Source organism: Centrocercus urophasianus, unplaced genomic scaffold (genome assembly GCF_019232065.1).
Source record: "Centrocercus urophasianus isolate 14NV4802_14NV808 unplaced genomic scaffold, USGS_Curo_1.0 seq_10, whole genome shotgun sequence".
NCBI classification, from domain to species: Eukaryota; Metazoa; Chordata; class Aves; order Galliformes; family Phasianidae; genus Centrocercus; species Centrocercus urophasianus.
In genome coordinates this window covers 49,864,052-49,886,518 of record NW_024884142.1, presented here as the reverse complement: position 1 = coordinate 49,886,518, position 22,467 = coordinate 49,864,052, and the positions used below count along the sequence as shown (strand labels likewise).

The following is a 22,467-nucleotide window of genomic DNA, read 5'->3' as shown; positions in this document are numbered from 1 at the left end:
CTACATCTGAGCTAGTCATCTGTGTGCCCCTTATAGTCAAGTGAAGGAAAGGCAGCTGAGATTAATTCCACCCTGGGTGTCTGCACTGCAAAAGCAGAACACCAAAGTGCAGCCTACACCAGCCGTGGTCATCCACTTACCCTTGCCTTTCATATTTGCTATCCCGAGATTCACCGGAAAAAATTACAAAGTGTATCCAGGGGATTTCCATGCAGTCCTTGATGCTATCTTTAGAGTGCTCAAACGGAGTTGCAGAATAAAGAACTTGTTTGTACTTTTTCTTGTGTCTACTTGTCTCTGCTTCACTCAGCTGAAAACAAGAAAGTTTATAGATTAAACACTTACTGGTTCCACATGCCTGTGAAGTTACCATCTCCTGTTTTTGCTGTCCTCTCTGATGTCCTGCAATTATTTTCCACTTATTACAGGCTTTGCTGGATTCATACTATATATTGATGATATTTCCCCTATTGCAGTATTTAAACAGGTTTGTTCAATTTTTACAAATTAGCATGTACTTTCAAGTATCTCGTTCCTTTTTAACTGAGCAAAAATAAGTCATAATCAATATGGTTTAGATATGCTTTCCCTAGCAGTGATAATGTTTAGTTACACCCTGAAACATAACAAAAAATGCATACTAATAAAAAGACTTGAAGAGCAAACATTGTTTTGGCAGCTGTACGATAGATGTTATTAGTGCAAGCTGAAACTTCATTGTGGGGAAGAAAAAAAAAAAAGAGAGAGATAAAGCCTATCTTTATTTGCAGCTGAATTTGATGAGTTTAATTCAAAGTTATTTCCAAATAGGAAGCATTGTCAGCTCAAAGAGGTATAAACTGAAATATGGAAGGTCAACCCAAAGCAGAGCTCAGCCAAACTTCTGCATTCTTACAGAAGAAGCCGTCTACAAGATGAAGAAGGCAAACCCAAGTAGGAGTGTTTGGGGCTGGATGTTTCCAGCAAGCTGCACTTCACACTCTCTCACCTTCTCTGAAGTGACAGATTGGAGGAACACATCCTCCCCCAAAAACTGACCCCAGGAGCACCCTGACTGTTGTGGCAGTGGGAGACAGCAAGACAGAATTCACCAGGAGAGAAAGGGAGACCACCACAAGCACTCTGGGGAGCTGAAGCTGGAAACCTACAGCATGTGTAGGTGCTTCTGTAAGTGCATGTGTAGCTGTGGTGAAAAGTATCATGAAGCTCTGTACAACGCAGATCAGCTTGTCCTTGGTCACAGCTGCTGGTGGGTTGCTATTCTGGTAGAGGAAAACCAGCCTGGATCAAAGTACACGTGAGGTAACTTAACACTGTAGTGACCTTACAACGTGAGGACACAAGGAAAACAAAAGCCTCGAGGAGGACTGAACTCATGTAGCCCAGAGTGGATGTCTGACCTAGGCCCAGCGCAGGAGAGAAAAGCAAAGCTCACGTCTGAAGTAACAGCAAAGCAAACTGAAAGTCAGTGAGTTATATAATGAAATCCCAACAATATGAAACTCTGCTTTAGTAAGTCTTCCCTGCTGAGCACCCAAAAGAAAGAGCGAGAGAAAGAAAATTCAGGTGATGAACATGTTAAATTTGACATTCATGTAGCCTCGAGTCTGGCAGAGCCCAAGCTATGTGCCTGCTCTGAGTAATGCATTGTGAACTTTAGTGGTGCACACGACTGATATGACTCATGCACAGGAGCACTGGCAAGTACTGGAGGATCCAAGCACCTGCCCCAGCACCAGTCTTCAAAGAGATCTGCTCTGCTGAGGGTCAGCATTCATGGCTTTATTACTGCCCCCAAACTTCCCCTTTTTTTTTTAAAAAAAAAAAAAAAAAAAAAAAAGTCTCTGGAAATGATTTTTTTTTCTTTTAGGCAGTAGATGTAGGCTGGTCTAGACATGCACGTGATTGTGAAACAGCGTGCAACATCATCTTTTTTGCTGGCTGTGTATCAATAATATGTAATTGAAAAATGATGTGATCTGTTCCCTCAAGTAAAAATGCTTTATCTTCATTGCAGGCTATAAATTAGAGGGTAAGTAAGCTACAAGCTATCCTACTGGAACCTCGGTCAGGCTACTTTTCTTGCTTTTTAAGTGACTATGCACTAAGGACCACAGAAAAAGATGAGATGCCTAATTACCATTACATTGTAATGAGCAGCTAGTATAAGGTGTGTCATTATTTACAAGAGGACTTAACAGCCAGGTCTGCTTACTTAGGGATGTCTTTGCGGCATGTGGGTTCCAACAGCAGCAACTGAATGCCTCTTTTTTCACTCCAGAACACATAAACGGAAGTAAGAGACTGTTTGTGTAAGATACTTGGCCAAATTCCCATCCTAATTTTCCTACAGAAAATCTAGAGTAAAGTTGCTGAAGTCCTTCAAATTATTAAGGGTTGACATATACAGTATAAATGTTAACAGATCTCACAGCAAAATGTTTACCAGCCATCACTTTGGCACACCCTCTTGTGTCACGAATATCAGACAAGAGGAAATGAAATGATTGCTTCAGTCATTCATTTTAGTAAGTGGGAATTCTGGCCACGTGTTCTCAGGCTGCACAGTGCTTCATGCTACGGCCAGGCCTTGTCCCACAGTACCTGAGAGCAGCCAGTGGCAGAGGTGCTTGTTTCAAAGTGAGGAACACTGCACAGGGCTGCCATGCTCGGAGCAGAGCCCCAGCTCACCAGCTGGGCTTTACATTGTAAATGAGAAGGGAATTTTGACCCCTTCTTGTGACGTGCCACTGAGCAGCGGCTTTGAAAAAAAGAACGGGGTGGGAATTGGATGAACTCACCATATGCAGTTGTATTAGATCATATGAATCCCTTGAAACAAAGCCATAAGTAGAGGATAAAACCTAAGTTTCCCCCACGGTAATTCACCAGGGGAAATCTTACTTCCTGCCCAACATCATGTATTTGTACCAGGCACTGACAAAAAAAAAAAAAAAAAAGTGTGGGGAGGAAAAACGCGAATAAATAACAGAAAGAATCATTGCTGTCAGAGATCAAGGGTAGTGGGAGGGGGAGAGATTACGTACACAGTGCTCAGTTTAGTGAGGCCGGAGGAGGGGGCAGTCTGCATAGCACGCCGTAGGCTGTCTTTCATTATTAGACACAGGGAGTTTTTTGAAAATTAGCATCAGTACAAAAAGATGTCATCATAAAACTCCCAAGCAAAATTACCTGCTCTTATTTCAGGTTTCTGTTTGACCAACATTAAAGACATTCTAATATATGTACATGAAGGATTTTTTTTATCTTTTTAATGACTGTCTTGGTAACCTGAGATGCTGCTGCACTGTGCTCATCAGGTTGCCTATAGCAGCAGCTCACTGGCAGAGGGAAGTGGCAGAGGGCATAAGGGGACTGCAGGGGACTGACCAGCTCAGCTTCACTACTCCTTGGGAAGACTATGGTGGGCTTCTCCAAAATAACCACAGCTGACCAAGGCAAGGGGAATTAACAAAGTGGCAGCTCAGTTAAGTCTCTTCTGAGCATTTTCTCTTTCTTCCTGTGCTTCCAACTCTTCTGAACAAGGCGAGCGTTGGTATTACCAGTGTTTATCACCAATATGGGAGACAGCAGCAGCACAGAGATTACTGACCAAGCTCATGTGAGCACATTGAATCTGCTCCCACCAGGAACAAGTTTGCTGCACTGCTCATTAAATACAGGCAACTGAAAAGTGTTCTTTCTTATTTCACATTTATTTTAAGCTGAAATCTTAACTGCTCAGCATTGTGGTTTTCTTTTTCGGTGTTTTGCATATTATACTATTGTGTCCTATTCAAGTATGCTGGATAAAATTACATAATTGCTCTTCCCCCCCATGCAAAACTTGCATCATATCACTATGCTAAGCCACTTATTTTACAAGGATTAAACAAGCAAGCATTTTTACTTCTTTCAGTAAAGTAGGCCTCCTTCACACAGCCACTTGAAAGTCCCTGTTGCACCTGTATGGAAGAGAAGGTTAGAGCTTTCTCACCCAATCCTGGGTGAGAAAGATTCCTAAATGTATCCAGAGAGCTTCAGTCTCACTGGGATCTTTTTAATGTGTGTATCCAAATTGCTGAATTGCCTTTTCTCCTATTCCTACCATTGTCAGTGTATGGGCCATCCTATGGGATGTTAAAACTGGTTTTTGGTGCAAAAAGTTGCCAAACTACAGCTCCAGATGAAGTTACTGAGACTTAGCTGAAGAGCTGTGTAGCTGCATTTGCAACACTGAGCAATGTGTGAGCCAAAGAAATTGTTACCAATGCTTTATTTTAGACACTGAAAATGTACCAGTGACACGCTGATCCATAATCCAAAAACCTTGGGAACTACTGCTATAGGAAAAAAGAGATGGATATCAATTCTGTTGAGCAGCTGGGGTTTCTTTCTCCCAGAAGAAATGAAAGCAATTCCCAAGAATTTGCTTTAAGCATGCACTTCCAATTTACAACCAAAGCATTGAGGTATCTTAGGGGTGCTGACCCAAGCTATGGGTGCTGAGTCCTAAGACCACTTCAACTCACTGGTTTGTGTCCTTGTGAACTGCCCTGGTGCCTAGCCCAGGGCCATTCCCCATGGGAAGTTTGGAACATGTTAATGTAGATCTGTGGCCAGAATATGGCTTCAGCTGGCCTGTCACTCTTCAGATCACAGGCCACTGGCTGTGTCACTGTGCATTACTCCTGCTCCAAAGGCCCATGTTTTGCCTAACAGATAACATCTAGATCATCTATCTTCTCAGTCAGGAAGAATTACTGAGTCTATCTACAAGTATTCCTTTATTTAGGGATTCATTTTATTAATGAACACGTAAGCACAGCCTGCAAAAACGTTCCATTCCTGTACCATGTCATAAGGAATTTCCACTCAAAAAAGAATCTAGGAAACACTGGTGTCTCAGCAAAGGGGCTTCTTTCTCTAAGTGGTCTCAAAAAGGGAGAATCCAAATGAAAGCTCCCTCTTACAGAACAGGAAGGAAAAAAATACTTGAGGAGCTGTGCAGACAACAGAAAGCACGAGAGGGTCAAAATCCCCTCAGGGCATTAGGGAAATACCAAAGTATTAAAAAAAAAAAAAAAAGGCACTAATATCTTTAAAGTTCCCACACGAGTCAGTCATAAGAGACAGGCTGGGCACTCATTTACATATGAGCTTCAGAACGAGATGAGCCACACGTGACTTCAAAGTTATGACAAAGAGGCCTGGAAAGCAGCAGAAAATCAAGGGGATTCAGGCATTTCAGGTGAAACCCTTCTGTGCAGAGGCTGCAGTCAGTGGCAAGCAGAGCTAAACAACCCCCTCCTTCCCAGCTCCCCTGTCAGAATCTGAAGAATAGGAACACACTGTAGAGATTGGGTTGGGAGGCCTGAGAGGCTCTGCCTTGAGGGAGTAGACAGACTTCAGGCTGTCTGCTTTGAAAGGACGTGGCACACCATCCAAAGAGAGGTGAGCTAAACTATGTGTGAGGAAGATTGGCAGAAACTCAGGAATGTGAGTGAGCTGTGAGAATTACAAACACTAGCTGAGCTATCACAAACGTACCTGAGAATATAGCACCTGTGTGGTTTCAAGTAGGAAGGTACTGAAGCACGTGCTAAAGAATGCTCCTGAATGAAGAATGAAAGGTCAATGAGGGCAGAGAGCAGCCCACTAGGAGACAGGGTGGGCAGGATCACCTCTTAGGAGAGATTCCTCTGTCAGAGCACACAGAGAGGCTTGCAGCCTCTTCTACTTTTCCCTTCAGACTGTGGGCAGCATCTAGAATTCAGGGTGGGATGCAGTACTGCCTGTTTAGGCAGAGGCCTGAAATATTGGAGCACCAATATTGCAAGCATCCTCAGGCTCTGCTGAGGGAGTGTTACAGCTCAGAAAGCCCCTGGAAGCCTGGCTGGGTTTGGATGAACTTGCAATGACAAGAAAATAACCCTTTCAGGTATTTTTCAGCTAAACAATTAGCAACTTGCTTATCAGGAGCTTCTGAGCAAGTCAGATGCCAAGACCAAAAAACTGAAGGCCTTCCCTGCTTCTCCCAGAGAGAGGAGATAGCAGGGCCAGCCTGGGCCTTTGCTCCTGCACACATGGGGAGCTCTCATGACCATCACCACCTCCCAGAGTGGCACTCAAGCCAGCTGGGAATCCTTGGGGTAACTGGAGGATGAATGAAGACAGAAAAGTTAAATCTGCCTGGCTTAGCTTCCCCTGCAGCCTGGTCCAGCCCCATCCTTACTCGGCTGCACTCAGCTCTAGGAACAGAAGACTGAGTACGCACACGAGCTAAGTCCTGATGTACACTGACTGCATGGTGTCCCACAAAGTACCAAGAGCTCTTCCTAAGAGGACAATGAGGTACCGAGAGACTGCAGAGATTCACAAGCTACTGCCTTCTGAAAATACTTGGCTACACAACCTGAAACAGAGGACATCAGTGACATGCTCATTGGTCATCCTAGATAGAAATCCTTTTGCAATGGGTGACGTGCTCAACTGTGCTCCCTTCCATCAATATAAAATACCAAATTCAATCCTTCAATAATTTATTTCTTTATATCTGAGAATGTTTTTCAATCATACATTTAAGTTTGCAAATTTCAACACAAGAGTAAATATACGTAAAAAAAATCCTGGATGTGCAAATTTCAAGTTGCATTGTTTGAAATAATATAAATATTTTAATAAACATATGTTCACATTAACATTAAAAATATATAAAATTTAACAGAAACAAGTTGAGTTATTTTAATTTTTTGCTTTTTTTTTTAATATCTAGAAAAAAAGATTCTAAGCTTGATAAGGAAATTAGAAAAGGTATCACCCCCAAAACAGCAGCAGCAAAATAGATACTGAAAACTTAAAAGGTATGAAAGGAGATAAGAGGGTATCAGGCACAACAGTAAAGGTAAATTTGCTGAAGTACTGCAGATTGAGACGTAAATGCGTGAACTCCAGAAGTAAAGTCTCGATCCTAAGGCACCCCATTGCCAAGCTCCAAGCTGTTAGGCACAATGTCAGAATCACATTAAGGATAACAGAAAGAAGTGAGAGAGAAATAGGGAGTGGGGGTGTGAACAGCAGCATGTGTATTTCTGACAGTGACAGAGAAGAAAGTTGCTTTGGCTTCAAAATTTGAAGATGCCTAAGATGAACAGCTTTTGTGTCTGTTTTTTCTTCTACTGCAGACAATTCCTTCCACATGTGAGGGGAACTGCAGGATTCTGACTTTCCATCACAAATGTGTAAAAGTTACTTCTGTCATCACTTTATCTTTCCAGCTGTCTTTGATTTTGGGAAAGGATCTAAATGCTGACCACTACTTGTCTTGTTTAAGATTGCAGTTTGCCAAGGGCTCTGCAATCCCAGAACCACTCACTGATACCATACCAAACGCCCGCACAAGCTCCAGCCTTGCTGAGTTCCACAAAAACAGAAGCAAGAAGTGAGCAAGCCAAAGCAAGTTTCTTCAGACAACCTCACTCTGTTTTGACTGCAAGTTACACCAGTCTGTCCTGGGGGATCTCTCTCAGCAAAGACTCGCCTCTGACCAGCATACATCAATACAGATTTCTCACACCGACGAGATGAGCTGTGAGTCCTCCTTGTATGGGTGCTGGGGAGGTACTGAGAAAGAGGCAGAATCAGGAAGCTCTTTGGAATGAAATGCTTCAAACTTCCAACTGAAAAGTCCAAGAATTAAATACAGCATGACAGGAGCTTATTCATGAAAGACAGCTTTGTGCAGAAAGCAACTGGCCCTGCTTAGCAGTTCTTGTATGCAGTGTTTAGAGGAAGTACGTACTTATTCCCATTCTTGGGAATAAACAGGAACATGGGCAGACAGGTTACATTTCCCCCCTAGCCCCTGCTCCCAGGACTGATAAGTGTTTTGGACATAGCACCATTTCAGTTTAGGAAGGAGCTGGTATCGCTTTCTTCTTCTTTACCAACTCTTCCTCTCTGCTAGCCGTAGATCTGTTTGAACTGGTAGCATTCATTGCAATAACCATTGCACTTGTTATTACCATAGTGGTCGCAAGCAGGGGCTCGACAGCGTTGCTTCGGAGGCTCATCTGTGGCTGGCTCCCTGGGACCCCCCAGCTGCACAAGCTGGCCAACGCGCTGGCACTGCTGGCACAGCTCACTGCTTCTGCAGGCCAGGTTGTTTCGACACGAAGCCACAGCACACTGTCTCTTCTGGCTAGTCAGTGCTGCTCGCTGTAGATCTCTGCGCTGTCCTGTTCTCTTGAAACACATTAAAAACGCTGTCAGTTGTCATGCTGGTAGCACAAGTGGCATTTCATTTACTTTCACCTGTGCTAATGTATTGTATATGGGACCACTGGGGGGTTGTTAGCAATCACAAACAACAAACACCACTGCAAAAATTGCAAGGGCTTTGGGAGACTGCTTTGCAAAGTAGAAAATTCAAACTGAAGCTATTGGGCTTTCCAGATCCTAAGATGACACATACTTCTTCTGAGGAGTAAAATACCAAGAGACAATTCAGGCCTTACCAAAGAATAGCATAAGTTTTGTCACCTCCTAGAAAAACAGTTTTATATCTTTGCTAATTCTCAATTCTAAAACCAAAACAAACCAAGTAAAAAAGCCTAGAAAAGAAAATCTGTAGTATGCTCAATGAAAAAAGGAACATGAAGCAGACTAAACCTCTTGATGCAATTACATAGCTCTCAAGGGATGAATGAAAATCCTTGTACAAACAGCAAACAAAGCAAACTGTGGGTACAGCTGCTTCCACTGAAATTGCTGGTCAAATTCCAGGTGGGTAAAACTAAGAACTGACAGCCACAATAATCCTAAATTGCGAATGACCATCAGAAGTACTGCTCAGTTGTAGCAAGCGGAAATCATGAGATGCCTTACACTAGTCTTCCCATGACACTTAGAAAATTCTCATGTTGCTGCATCCTATTACACGCTCTGAGTCACCCTCACAAGGGAAAAACATGCTAAACAAAAGGAAGGTTTTCAAAGTTCATACTTACTTCAGGCTGTCTTACTAGCTGCTCTTCTGTCCTTCTGGCTTCCTGAAATCGCTGGCTCTGGGCTTTAATGAAACAGTTCTGGCAGTAACCCTCCAGCATGGTGCTACCCAGGGTGCCACAGTTCTGCTGCTGGCAAGACATATTGTGGAAAGCGGCAGCTGAGCTCCCCTGTTGACCAGCTGCTGAGGAACTCCTCTGAGATCTCCTCTGATGGCGTAGTGAAGCACTGTCTGTAATGCAAAGAAAGGACAGGGGAAATGTGAATGAGCCCAACAGATTCTACGGCCCAAAGCGACTACAAGAAGCTCCTCAATTTGCAAAGAAAAAAAGCAAAAAATTGGCTCGCCCCAAACACTGAATTTGGACAACCCTGATACCTCTCAGTCAAAGCACATTCCTTCAGTTTACATAAACAAAGGGCTACTATAGACTGATCTTTACATCAAACAGCTGATTCAAGAAGAACCTGCTCACAGCGTGGAAACTGGATCTCACTAAAGACAAGGAAAATCACCATTGGTTTTAGAATGTCATCTGTGATAGATCCCAACTCTTCCCCTCTGTCCTCCTTCATTTCAGTCACGTGGGGTAGTGGAAGTACAGTAACACAGAGCTTAATAGGTTAATGCATCCTATACTTCTTAATCTAATGAGGCAATCATATATTCCACAGTCATAACAGTTTTCCTTGTGAACATTCAAAAATAAGCTTTTGCAAGCTAGTGTAATAGGTCCTTAATGTAAAAGTACATGGAAAGTGTAGCACTGACATGCCTGTCAGCAACAAAACTGTTTTGTGAGAGGAAAATACTACTTATCTCATGTGCCTTCCACCTTCTGTACCCAAAGGCACTTGCCTGTGTAACAGCAGCAGCATAGAAGTTGAAGATTTCACAACGTGATTTATTTACAGACTATTTTAGGGCTCAATTTTAAGCATGTATGTGGACTATCAAGAAACATTTCAAGGTCCATTATAACAATATACTCCTATGTTACTATAAAATACTTATTTTGGATTATCTACACATTATATTTGCACATTAACTACAGACAAATTCTGCTTGCTCTGTTTATCGAGGAGATTTCAGTCATTACTCCAGCTCATATCTGTTAAATCCAGAATGGATATAGATCTTCAAATTCATGCCAAGTTTTTAAAAAACTTTCCAAACACAATTGGTTTTCAATACAACATCACTTCCTTCACCAATTCCTACAACTGGTCTAGCTATGATGATATTTAATCTGAGAAGATTTATATCAAAACATGTATGGTTGCAAGGCATCAAAAATGGTGCTTGATTGACCAAGTTTTTCTTTCATGGAAGCCAATGGAAAGTTTTACAAGATTTCACATATCCCACACTGTTATTGCACACCTCTCTTTTGGGATAGTAATAGCCAATAAAGCACATTTTCCTCACACTGCTGCTTTTGCTACACAGTGTTTGTCACCTCTTGATCTTCTAGAGCACAGCATGTGCAAAACTTCAGTTTCACCATCTGCACCACATCTGACAAATCTCACATCTTCACTTACCATGGTTTTCCCTGTATTCAAAGAAGCACAGCGTGCAAAAGCCCTCATTCTGAGCTGTTCCAAAAAACTTGCAGCCAGGCTTCCTGCAGAGCTTACTTCCCTTCTTCTCTTCCAAAGTGTGTGGGGCATGAGGCAGTGCAGCCAACGGCAGCTCATCACAATTGTTGTTGGGAGCTTGCTGGCAGGAATGCTGAAGGAGGCTCTGTGGGATCTGGGATGGGTCAGATGTAGATCTCTGATGGCACGTGGGTACAAAACCAGGGCTGCCATTCGAGGAGCGCTCTGTAGTCCTTTTGAAACAAGTGCTGCATATGCCATTAAATGTCCTATTGGCCTTCTGAAGGCAGACTTTACACGTGGCATAGTCCAAACATCTCTGGTCATCTAAATTATTACAAGGAGCAAGCTGTCTGGCATTGTAGCAGCGTTCACAAAGTCCGTTGTGTTGCACGTTTAAGGTGAAGGGGCAGTCTGGAGTCCGGCATTTCATGGCAGTGGTTTCACTATAGAGGAAAAGGCTGGGAGCAGTTGGGGGTGCAGAGCGAGGCCCTGTTACAGCCTCCTCAGACATCCACCCCCCAGGTTCACAAGCTTTACCACAGCCCGACCCAGCTGCCTTCAGTTTCTCAGGTGCTGCTTCAGAGACCTGCTTTCTTCCTTTGTTTCCTTGTGACCTCCGCTCATAGCACTCGTGGCAGTAGGGCTGGGTGTTCACAGACATATAGAAAGGGCAGTTTGGAGTTTCACATTTCACCTGTAAGAGGGAGAGCTGGGAAAAAGACAGTTCCTGTCTGTTCCTGGAGCAGGCCTCTTTTCTGGCAGGTTCAGCATGCTCCTGCCATTTCTTGTACTCATGCTGCACCAGTTGAAAGTAATCTTCCACAAGATTTATTTCTTTGGGCAGGTTGCCTTCATCCAACCTGACAGACAAAACAAACAAATAAATAAATAATATACACATACACAAAAAAAAAAAATATGGTTGAAAAGGCCAGATAGTAGGGGTGGAGGCAAATATAAGCGACATGGGGAGGAAATTGAGATTTAATATACATCCATGTTACTCAGCTAGAAGATCCATGATGTTAAACTGTTGCTGTAAATGGAAATAATTTGAAAAGCAGGTGTTCAGTGATGTCAAATAGAGACTTTCACATCTAAAGAAATGGTCTCACACAGTGCTAAACGGAAGTATTCTTGAAAGGATTTTCAAGGTGAGGCTTTTCTGTCTCTGAATGCTGTTTGCAGGAAGAATAGTCGGATAATCTTTCAGAAATAAAAAGAAAATCCCCCAAATTCTAAATTTGTCTGAAGACCAGTGCTTAGTAGAGTTGAAACTAGAGTGTCCTCTTCTTCAGCCCATGCTAAGAACATATCTTCCATACTCTAGACACAATACTTCATGATAAACTTCATTACGAAACCTGCTCCTGTTTTTGCCTCTGGGGTCTGTAGCTACTAGTCAAATTCTTCAAACAAACTAGGTGGTGTCAGTTCAGTATGTGCACCGCTAGTACTCCTAGCAGAATCCCTACCCAAACCCTGACAGCAAGGAAAATCCCACATTGCAGCTTTACCATGCAGTAGTTTGGAGGATGAGGAGCTAGTGTTGCTAGCATTACTCAAGAGCATATTGGGGCAGCAGGAGAAGCTTGATTACTACTGCATTTATCCTTTGGGTATTAGGCGACCAAAGCAGAACAACTCGACAGCACAGAGATATCTCTGCAGGCTGCAATGGAAGTAATGACAGTCATAAAGGGGCAGGCAGACACCACTGCCAGAGATCCCCACATGCAAGAAGCTGGCGGTTGCAGTCAGTTGCTCAACATGTTGCTGACTGCCAGGGGCACGAGGGCAGATGCCAGCTCCTTCACTGGCCACAGCTTCCTGCCTGCTGCACTACCACAGGAACACAGCCTTTCAAGGCATCTATGCTTCAAAAAGATTGCCAAATATTTTCCCCAGCATAAACAGAACTACACCACGTACACTTCAGGCAGTTTTCCCTTCCATAAAGTGCAAGAGTTCTGTGTAACCAGTTCCTGGTCTTAACTGCTTTCCAGCCACTTTCCTAAGCAATCTAAAAGTCAAAGAAAGTAAGAAAGTAACCCATTGGTTTTACTTTTCTAAAATATTAGGCTCAAGCTGCTAAGTCTGAAAACATTTTTGCCTTTGAATATGGTTAGAGCTCAATACTACTTAGAACTGTATCAATAGAAATGCCAGTATTTTTTATTGCAGAGGATATATACTGCCAAATATATAGGAATATACTGCCAAAGTAGGAAAGATGAAAAGCACACAAGGCTGGATCCTACCACTACCTTAAACAACTGTGGAAACAGAAATGACACTCACTTTGCAGCATTAATTAAATGAGTTGTGCCATGATCCCAGCCTTGCACTGGAATTTCTATGACTATCAAGTAGTCTTTCAGCAGCTGCTCCTTCTCCCTCTCCTCTGCATCTGTCAGAAAGTGCACGTTCAAATCCTCGAATCTGCCTCGTTCGCTGGTGACCAGAGGGACAGCCCGGATTTCTGTGTGGAAACATAAAGGTTTAGCATAGATATTTTATCAGATGAGAGTAGGAGATACAACACTGCTACTGAACTTCGGGGAGACAAGAGAAGGGCTGGCAAGACCGATTGGTTTCTAAAGAGCACAAATGAGAGAGGAGACAGACAAGCCTCCAGACTACAGATCAAACCTCATCCCACTGCAATTCTAATGTCCCCATAATTGTCTTCTCACTGTTGGAAGTATCATAGATCTTACTTCACTGCATATTTTCATGGAATGACGCCCTAACCTGAACCTAGAGAACTGTTACACATTCAGAAGAAATACATACTTTGCCATCTTCAAAACATCTCATCACATCTGCTAGGCAGCAGCACACAGGTGTGAGACCATGTCCTTCAAAGCTTTTCATGGAGGGGCATAAAAAGGAGGCCAGAGCACTGCAAAGCAGAGGCCACCATTTGTCTTGTCCAAGCCTTGATGCAGGTGAGCTGTGCTCCCTTTTCAGCTGGCATTTTGAAGACAATCTTTAGTTTCTTTTCAGATTTACAGACAGCTGTTTCTGTTTTAATTTTAACGATGTATTCCATAGGAATCTTCTACATCAATTTTAAGTTTCAAAAAGCAAATATAAACCAGGTTGTATTTTAAATTCTTTAGCAGCATAACAAAATTGAAGGCCCTATGCAAATACTAGATAATGTACATGAAAAATACCTGGCCCACTGTCCTTCAGGGTCACAAGTGGTGTAAAATGCATATTGTCATAGCCGAGCACAATTGGATATCTGTAGCATTCTTCAGCTGGCCAGAGGAGTGGCAGGTAAACACCACCAACGTTCAGAGGAGCAAAACTGGAGCCTGATTCTAAACTTCTCACAACTTTATCTACATAAGGGAGAAAAAGAAAATCTGTTAAGTTGGTGCAGTTGGCAAAGAGAAAAAAACATTTGGGGTACATCAGAAATACTGCCAGTTCTGAAAGATGCCTACCTGAAAACAGCAATTAGCAAGCTCAGATTACTAATAAAGCACAGACTAATGCAGTCCTTAATGAAGGATGACATGCTGGACAACTCACCTGCAAGGACAACGATTGGTCTTCTGAGGATATTAGCAAGAACAAAGATGTGGATTTCTTCCAGTGCATTATAAGGAAGTCTGTTTCGAGCGCCAGATGTTTCCGGGGAGGTCATTTCAATGAGGTACTCCCACTCCTCCTCCCAGTTCTGAGAAAAAAAACATCCATCAGTTCAAAACCAGTCCAAAGACACAGGGGTCAGGAACCAACCGCAGCACTCAAAATATTTACGTTTTCCCATTTTCTCCAAAAGAACAATATTTCTGTTCTTCAACTAACAGTGGAATACGTGAAGCCAAAAATGAAAGAAAATCAACAAGGCAACACTGACAAGCATTCAGGAACCAGCGTGATCTCCCAGGCCTCCTTACCCGGGTGTCAAAGTGGAGTCCTGTTTGCACAAACTCCTGGGATTTAATAGCCTCCCGCTGCCAGCGCAGCTTGAAGTTCTGTGTGTCAGTCTCCCTGAGTGCACTAAACAACGTTTTCCTTAAGACGAGGTCAACATCTTCAATACCCCACATGTACTGCGATGCAGCGTGCATGAGGCAATTTCCATCACCTGCATAAAAAAAACCAACATTGTTTTTAAACAGCTATTTAAATACAACCTCACCAACACATGAGATGTGGCAATACACAGCAAATACACATATTCCATGTGCACTTCTCACTAAGGCTCTGCCAGAAGGCTTTTCTCAAGCAGATCACAGCTAAGAATGCTCTGCTCAGGAGAATAAAGCAAGTTGTTTCCTTTCCTCTGGTTGTCCCTTCACTGCTCAGTAAGCTGCCACTCAGCAGTGGCAGGAAACTTGCTATTTATTTAACTTGGACTGATACCACAAACTGAATTTTGGGTTGACTGCCAAGGTCAAACATAGTTGAAATTGCTTTTAAACATAATTGAGTCACTTTAAAAGTACAACAGAACGTGTAAATCTCCTTCACCAACGCTTACAGTAATGTATTCACTCAATGGCATAGGGTTGAGGTAATGGAAAACACTAAGAATATCCTATAGTAACAGCAAGCTTCACTTCCTCTGACAAGGGCTGCTGTGGTAGGCCTTGCTCGGTGGAGGAATTACAAAGACTGAGAGACAGTATGAGATTTCTATGAAGTAATTGTAGGAACACCTCTTGCCTTCCTCTCAGTACTGACAGCTGTATGCTGCACTGCTGAACGTTTAAGCTTTGCTTTCCTAAAACACACAATTAACATTAGCTAAATGAAAAACAGTGATTTGTTTTCCATTCAGACAATCCCTTTAACTGAAAGAGTCCTCCCTACATGTAGGAAGAAAAGCAGTGTTCTGCAGTTTCAGAGGGGAGGAACTGAGAATCAGATTGGTTAATTAACTAAATTAAAAGGTGTGACAAACCATGCCTACGGCTGGAGTTCAAATTCTGCTTCTACCCATCCTCTTCAATAGCCTTTTGAAAGGGAAATACCAAGAATCATTATGGTCATAGAATGGCCTGGGTTGAAAAGGACCACAATGATCATCTGGTTTCCACCCCCCTGCTACGTGCAGGGTCGCCAACCACCAGACCAGGTTGCCCAGAGCCACATCCAGCCTGGTCATGTCATGGCCCCAGATGCAAAATTAGGTCTGGTGTTTAATACAGGGGGAAGCAGTTTCATCAAAAGTTAAGAAACCACAGTGATTTCCTTGGAATAGAGTACATTAACTATCATAGAACTGCAAGATTTTTCTCATACTGGAGTTAAAAAAAGACTACCACCACACACACACACTTGAAACCATGCATTATACGTAACGAGCTCAAGTAAGTCACTGGATGAACACTTCTGCTATTTTTTCTGATATGTCAGAGAAAAATCTACGACAAACACCAAAGCAATCACTTGAGAGGTACTTCACATTGTATAAACTGTTATGGACTCCTTGCACTCCAGGCTTCTTACACTGGCTTCTTGTTTCTGAATGACATCTTGCATAGCTTACCTAAAGTCTGCAGCCTGCCTGTTTGAGCTAAAGAATTCAGGGAGCAACATATAATATAGAAAAACTGTCTGGGTTTCCTTCTGAACAAGAGAGATGAGATATTAATCCCAGCAAAATTTTCCCTTTGCAAAATCTAGAGCAAAGATAAGATTTATTTTTTTTTTTTTCTTTCAGAGCTGACTTTCAGTTCTTTATTGAGAAGCACCACACCAAATTCCTTACACAGCACTTGGAATTCCCCAGCGCTATTTGACTAGCAGTTGAGCAACAGCCGTACTTTTTGTTCTGCTGCCCGCACAGCTGAACAGCAAAGCCTCCCTCGGACTTTCCCGGGGGTGTGGCTGGGTGAATTGGAATGAATGCCTATTCATTATACAAGTGAAATCGCAGCAGCCAATAGATGATGGAATTTTTGGTGTGTGTTGTTTTTGAAAAAGCAGTTTCCATTTTTGTGCCACCTACCGCCTTTCCTCCTATTCTCCCTGCACACGTCCGCAAATAAACGTGTAGCGATTCGAAAGTTGGGGTTTTTCTTATGCCATAAGCTCACGTACGTGTGAGGTAAAAATAGACATTAAAAGATCCTACAGGAGAATCGCTTTCTTTGTTTTGAACAATCAAAACTGTCAGAAAGAAAGAACACAGATTTTTCTTAGAAAAAACCCATCAGTGACTGAAGGAACTAATGCATTCCTCCCACATCTCCACGTTGTGCAGTTGCATGCTTTTAAAATATTCTTCACGCCATGTGGAGAAAAAAAATAGCTCACTTTTTTTTCCCCACTCACTTGAATAACATTATTTTACAGGCTAGCACAGGGATTCTCCAGGCTTCCGTCCTGTTTTTCAGGGATCACTCCTTCAGCCCAGTTTACCTTCCCCCTTGTGCAAAGCTGTGACTACTTTGCATAAACCGCAGGCTCTCAGCGCCACTCCTCCCTCCTTTCCATGCCCTCAGCGACCTTACAGCACCGAACCCACACCATGTGCACAGCACTGGCTGCGTGAGGTATGGAGGGAATACAAATCAACCTCTTGACTTTGCCATTCCTAAGCCAGCCCCAGTATTTCAGCATCCTATATACTGGAACACCTACTCACTAGATGGAATGCCAGTCCACAAGTTTGTAACACCGTTGTGCATTCCTGACACAAGGACCTGACACAAGGGACCCCATTCATGGAGTAACCTGTAAGCAGCAGCAACTGCCTGCCCAGTCAGTTATTGAACCCTGCAGAACTCCTACTACTATCAGATGTGGGATTCCAAAACCCATGCACTTTGCTGCGGACAAAAGCTATGTACATTGACCATTTTCATGGAAGATCTGTTAAAGCATATCCAAGAGGAGCAAAACTTTGAAGGCTCTATATATGGAGCAATGCCACCCTCCTGGGACTTGCCAAGCACTGGCTGCCCTAGCTGAATTCCCAGTCCTCCTGGAAGTTCAAGATTATGCAGCCTTTAAGGGCGCTCAACTGCAGCCAAATGCAGATGCAGCCCATAAAGCCCACCAAAAGTTCAGTGCTTCTGTTACAGTGACAGATGTGTACCTCTGGACTGGGCTCTTCAAGGTCAGAGCAGTTGCATCTACATGGTGGTTCTGTCTTTATGGCTTTTGTGAAGCACGGCTGTGTACAATCAGACAGGGAAGAAAAGACTTAGAAGAAAAGGTTTAGAAAAACAAGGACTATGTGTACATAAACAGATCAGAAAATAAACACCCAAAGAGCACGATGCTGGGACTTGAACCAGGCTGAAGGCCCACCACGTCCAGTGTTTCTACAACCAGTGTCACCTGCTCCCTGAACAAAAAATCTCTATTTCCCATGTTCTTGGATTCATCACTCTCCCAGTCTACGTTCCCAGTTTGGGGCTCTCTATACAGCAGAGAATCCTGAGTCTGAGTTTGCAGCTGCATGATCATAACTCATAACTGTTACCAAATCTTTCCTGCATTGAACGTGAAATCCTAGCAATTCTCACAGTCATGTGCTAAATTTTCCTGCGTGATTATATGGCTTCTTGTACCCTACAAAGAAATATTTGTACTACCTCTATTTCATTTATAGCATCTGATACAATAAGCATAAAGTAACCCTACAGAGAAGTCATATAGCCAGCACCAACCTTTGAGAGAAAAGGCCATTAATTTTTGCTGCCCGAGGCACGTGGAAGAATGGCTGTCAAGCCCTAAGGAAAGGCAGAATCTCGCAAACCCTGCTAAGTAGCTGAGCACCAGGGAGCTGGCTGTGTGTAGAGCTCAGCCTGCTGCAAGCGAGGTCAGCTTGGCAGAGCTCCACAAGGGTGCTACTATCTGGCCTGTATACAAGGAACAAATCCCTGCTGCTCAAAGCATCCCAAACCTCCACCTGCCCAGCGTTAAGGGCTGATCACTGCTTCTAATAGAAGAGCTGACATGTCAAGAGTCAGGTCCATGAAACAATGACAGAACAGTGCTCTCGCATGCTATTTTTCCTCTGACATGCCAGAAGTTACTGATGTTATGAAAATACCTGAGAATTTTTCAGGCCACTCATCATGCCATGAGATGGGCGGGTGATTGCTATAGACTCCAGACAGCATGCCACCCGGACAGAATTTAAGCTTACACAACTAAGATAAAACAGATCCGTATTACCTATTTTAAAGTGAGTGCAAAGACCTGCTCACAGCTTACCATTAGTTTTCAAAGGCACAAGTCTCCTGACCTCCATGCACCAGTTCAGCTTCCTCTGGCGCTCCAGCGAAGTCTGGGTGGCTTGGTCAGTCAGGGCCTTCTGAAGCATTTCCCGGAATTGAGGGCAAAACTGGCACATTCTGAACATTTCTATAGTGTATCTGTGCATAGTCCTGAAGTGGTGAATTATTCCACTGGGAGGTCTGACCAGATCTTCAGGTGTCCTCTCTCTAATCTTCACAGCCTTCAGCATGTTGCTCTGATACAAAGCCTGAGGAAGGATGTGTTGGCCAGCCATGTTCCTAGACAAAATCTGAAACGAAAAGTATTCTCTTACTGACTTGTTAATTGCCCTTGCTCTGCAGCGCTATCAGTTTTGCAGAGATTAAGAACACACTTCTATATGTGGAATTCTAGTTGCTGTTTTGACTGTAAAGTACATAGAGTGGATGCCATCCACTGAGACTTATGCAGACCATTATTTTTAAAGTTCACCTCCGTCAGCCTCTCTGCATTACTCAAAGATAACTACTGAAGAGCTTATCCCACCCATTTATTGTGATCATTTGTTGAACTACTGAAGGGAGTTAATTCATCACTAAGGAGATTACGTCATTGTACAAAAAAAGGCAATCAAATGAAAGCAAGGGTAGAAAAAGGCAAGATCAAGGGAAGGAAAAACTATCTTGGAAACTTAACTAATTGATAATTGCACAGTGTAATACCATATGAACTTGCTGAACTTTCAGCACGTTCCAAACTCGTGTTTTGATGACATGCCAAAAAACCAGATAATGTCCATTTCAGATTTCTGCAGCCCATGCATTCTGATGAGGATGGTGGGTATAGCATAAAAAGAGCCTGGATATCACATGCCGTGCTAGATTCTGTCCTATACTTACATTGGCTGAAGATGGTAAAGGAGGTATTAGTGGCAGACCAAGCACCCAGGGACAGACCTGCGTTACCCTTCTCGAGGCTCCTTCTGTTTTGTGAGCAGAATAGCACTGCAGAGGTGCTCGTGCAGTGTGTGGGGGTGCAAGCTGTGGTGCCACTATTACTCAGCGGTAAGTCAACATCGCTGAAAAAGCATTTCCACTTGGCTCAAAAACCCCAATACTTTTCCATAGTGGGACAAGCAGTGTTTACTGCCCCGTATCCCTTTCTTCAGTACCTCTGGCTTGATGGGCTACAGCAGGAAGAACAAAAAAAAACAACCCATAACCTCAAAGTATCTGTAGTCTGATATACTCATTCTGGGCATGCTAACTCTGTGGCTAGCTGCAGGCAGACGCAGGGACCACACTCTCACATCCCACCTGTGCACTGCAGTAACACCATGAGCTTTTGTTTTTATATGGAGAGAGTACATGCTGTCCACATGGACTACTGCTCTGCTCACAAAGCCAAATTTCTATCAAGCAAAATAAAGGTTTGCATACCTAACATTTAGAATTCAGTTGGTTACACCAGCAGCGAGGATTATGAATTTAGGGACAAATACTAAATCACAGGTGTATATCAAGACCTCAATACATGCCACACCAAGTATAGGGTGACCAGAAACAAGAGAAAGCTTCCCAACAGCTGCTTCTCATCTTCCCCTAACCAATATATTTTCTTACACACCACTCACATAAATCATCCATACATTTAAACATAGGATTGAGGAATGACATATAAACATATTAACCTGTCTAATAACCACAGCTCTGCTTTGCACAGAGATGGCCAGAGTACTGAATTCCTAAGTTACGTAAGTAGAGTGATTGAGTCAATGAGGTTTTTTTTACCCAAATAAAGACTTATCAGATGATTAATCACTACTGGCACAGACCCTTGAAGTGGTTATTTCCAGCTTTAGGTAACAAAAAGTACTGAGTTTACAGAAGCGTTCACTGGAACTGTGAATTCAATGTTCTGTAATATTCTACGGACGTTTTCCCCTTCAGAAGTGGAAACTACTGTTTGTGCCATTTACATCGAACATCAATCAAGGCAAAAAAAGAACAACCCTGACTGTGAGAAACAGAGCAGTGAAGCAGCTCAGCAGCCACAGAAGCTAACAACTCAAAGCACATTAAGACTTTAGAAGCTGTATTGGCTTTCACTGCACTGTACTTCTCTGCATGGCCACGCTACTATCACCTTTTAGCATGTAATTATTGAGTTTGCAGAAAAAAGAAAAAAAAAAAAGGAGGAAAAAAAAAGCTGGGAAAAGTGCAGCATATAGTTCTGCAGCATATAATATGGAAGATGCTGGACTGGGGGAAATCTGCGTTCTGTTCTGAAACGTGGCAGAGTCACGCTCCAGCTCTGTCCCCTAAACCAAGAAGCCAAAGGTAAACTCCTGCCGGCCGGACCTGCAACGAGGCTAAAAGCGTCTTGCAGCCTCCAATCTCCGTCACTCGGAGGCGCGGGCTCCAGCAGCCCCAGCCGGGCCTCCCAGCCGGCTGGACGCGCCGCTGCTGAGCGCAGCCCGCCGCCCCACGCTCTTCCTGCAACCCCGGCCCGCCGCCAGTCAACAGAGGGCACAATTCCACCGCCCGCCGCGGGACCGATAACAAAACCTCCAGAAATGCGTCGGGCAGCTTCTCCCCGCCTTAGCAGCGCTCACCTCTCTACCGGCGAGCTCCTCCGGGCACGGGATCGATCCGCCGGTGAATGCTGTTCAGCAGCCGGGCCGCGGCGAAGGCACGCAGCCGGGCTCGGTCGCCATCAACGAGCGGCCGGCAGCAGGCCTGGGTTGACCTGGCCGCGTTCCCGTCCGCCGCCCCCCTCTCCGATGCGGAGCTGCTGCCGCCGCTACCTCTGCCGCGGAATGAAGGGCTGAGCTCAGCCTCTTGTTTTCTTTCCCCTTTCTGTTTCAGCGCCTGGACAGGAAAAAAAAAAAAAAAAGAAAAAAAAAAAAAAACAACAAAAAAAAAAACCCCAGCGGGGATTTCCACCGTCAGCGCTTGGGACTTTCCGACATGTGACAACAGCAGCGCCGGCACCGCCGGATCCTCGTGCCGCCGGCAGGGGGCGCCGCAGCGCTCTCTTCGCGCACAGCGGGCTCCGGGTGCCGCTGGAAGCGGGGCAGCTTGTCTTGTGGACGCGGCAGCGAGGCCAGGCTGCTGGTCCAGCAGAGTGGCCTGCAAGGCCCTCGGGCATGAGGCTAGTGCAAGGGAGGGAGGCGCCATGCTGGGCCCGCGGCAGTGCCCTTACAACCGCACCGCACTGTAACGGCAGTGAGAGAGGCTCAGTGTTGCCCTGCAGTTGTTTCTTCTCTCTCCTTTAATTAAAGGTTTCGCTCTCGGTACATAATCGCATAGCTCTGTGTTAACAGGCTCTTATCCAGTCCTGCTCAGGGCAAGGGTCAGAACTGCAGACTGAGGCTATGGAGGTCTTCCTGCTTGAACTGCTGACCACCTTTAATGACTGCAAACACATAATTCACATCTTTAAATAGCATCCTAAAGCCTGTACAATGGAAAAAGTCTGAATAAAACACTTAACTTAGGGCCTCTAACTAAAACCTACAGATGTGATCTCAAGTGCAAATGGGCAGCTCCTTGCTTACAAGGCTTGTAACCTGCAGGCAGACAGAACCAAAGTACAACAGTATTTTTTTCAGTCCTAAAAGGCTTTCTACAGATGCTGAACGCCTGCCGATACCAT

At 43.9% G+C, this 22,467-nt stretch overlaps 1 protein-coding gene across 5 annotated transcripts in view; it reads right to left on the bottom strand.

Annotated features, from left to right (window-relative positions):
- TNFAIP3 (TNF alpha induced protein 3) overlaps positions 1-21,795 on the bottom strand; it is a 30,879-nt gene extending 9,084 nt beyond the window's left edge. For 2 of the 5 annotated variants that reach the window (XR_006171617.1, XR_006171618.1), the window contains exons 1-10: positions 21,425-21,795; positions 18,808-19,120; positions 14,529-14,719; positions 14,158-14,305; positions 13,794-13,964; positions 12,913-13,093; positions 10,552-11,471; positions 9,009-9,238; positions 8,025-8,244; positions 141-310 (exon numbers count right to left, since the gene is read on the bottom strand). Coding sequence is in view for 3 of the 5 variants with exons in the window: in XM_042835981.1 (XP_042691915.1) it covers positions 7,963-8,244; positions 9,009-9,238; positions 10,552-11,471; positions 12,913-13,093; positions 13,794-13,964; positions 14,158-14,305; positions 14,529-14,719; positions 18,808-19,105 (2,421 nt within the window). In the remaining 2 variants the exon portion in view is untranslated. Of the gene's footprint in view, positions 1-128; positions 311-6,720; positions 8,245-9,008; positions 9,239-10,551; positions 11,472-12,912; positions 13,094-13,793; positions 13,965-14,157; positions 14,306-14,528; positions 14,720-14,831; positions 15,643-18,807; positions 19,121-21,424 lie in introns of those variants that run through there. The other 3 variants (XM_042836131.1, XM_042835981.1, XM_042836217.1) reach the window with 3 other exon arrangements.
- Between the last annotated feature and the right edge of the window lie 672 nt (positions 21,796-22,467).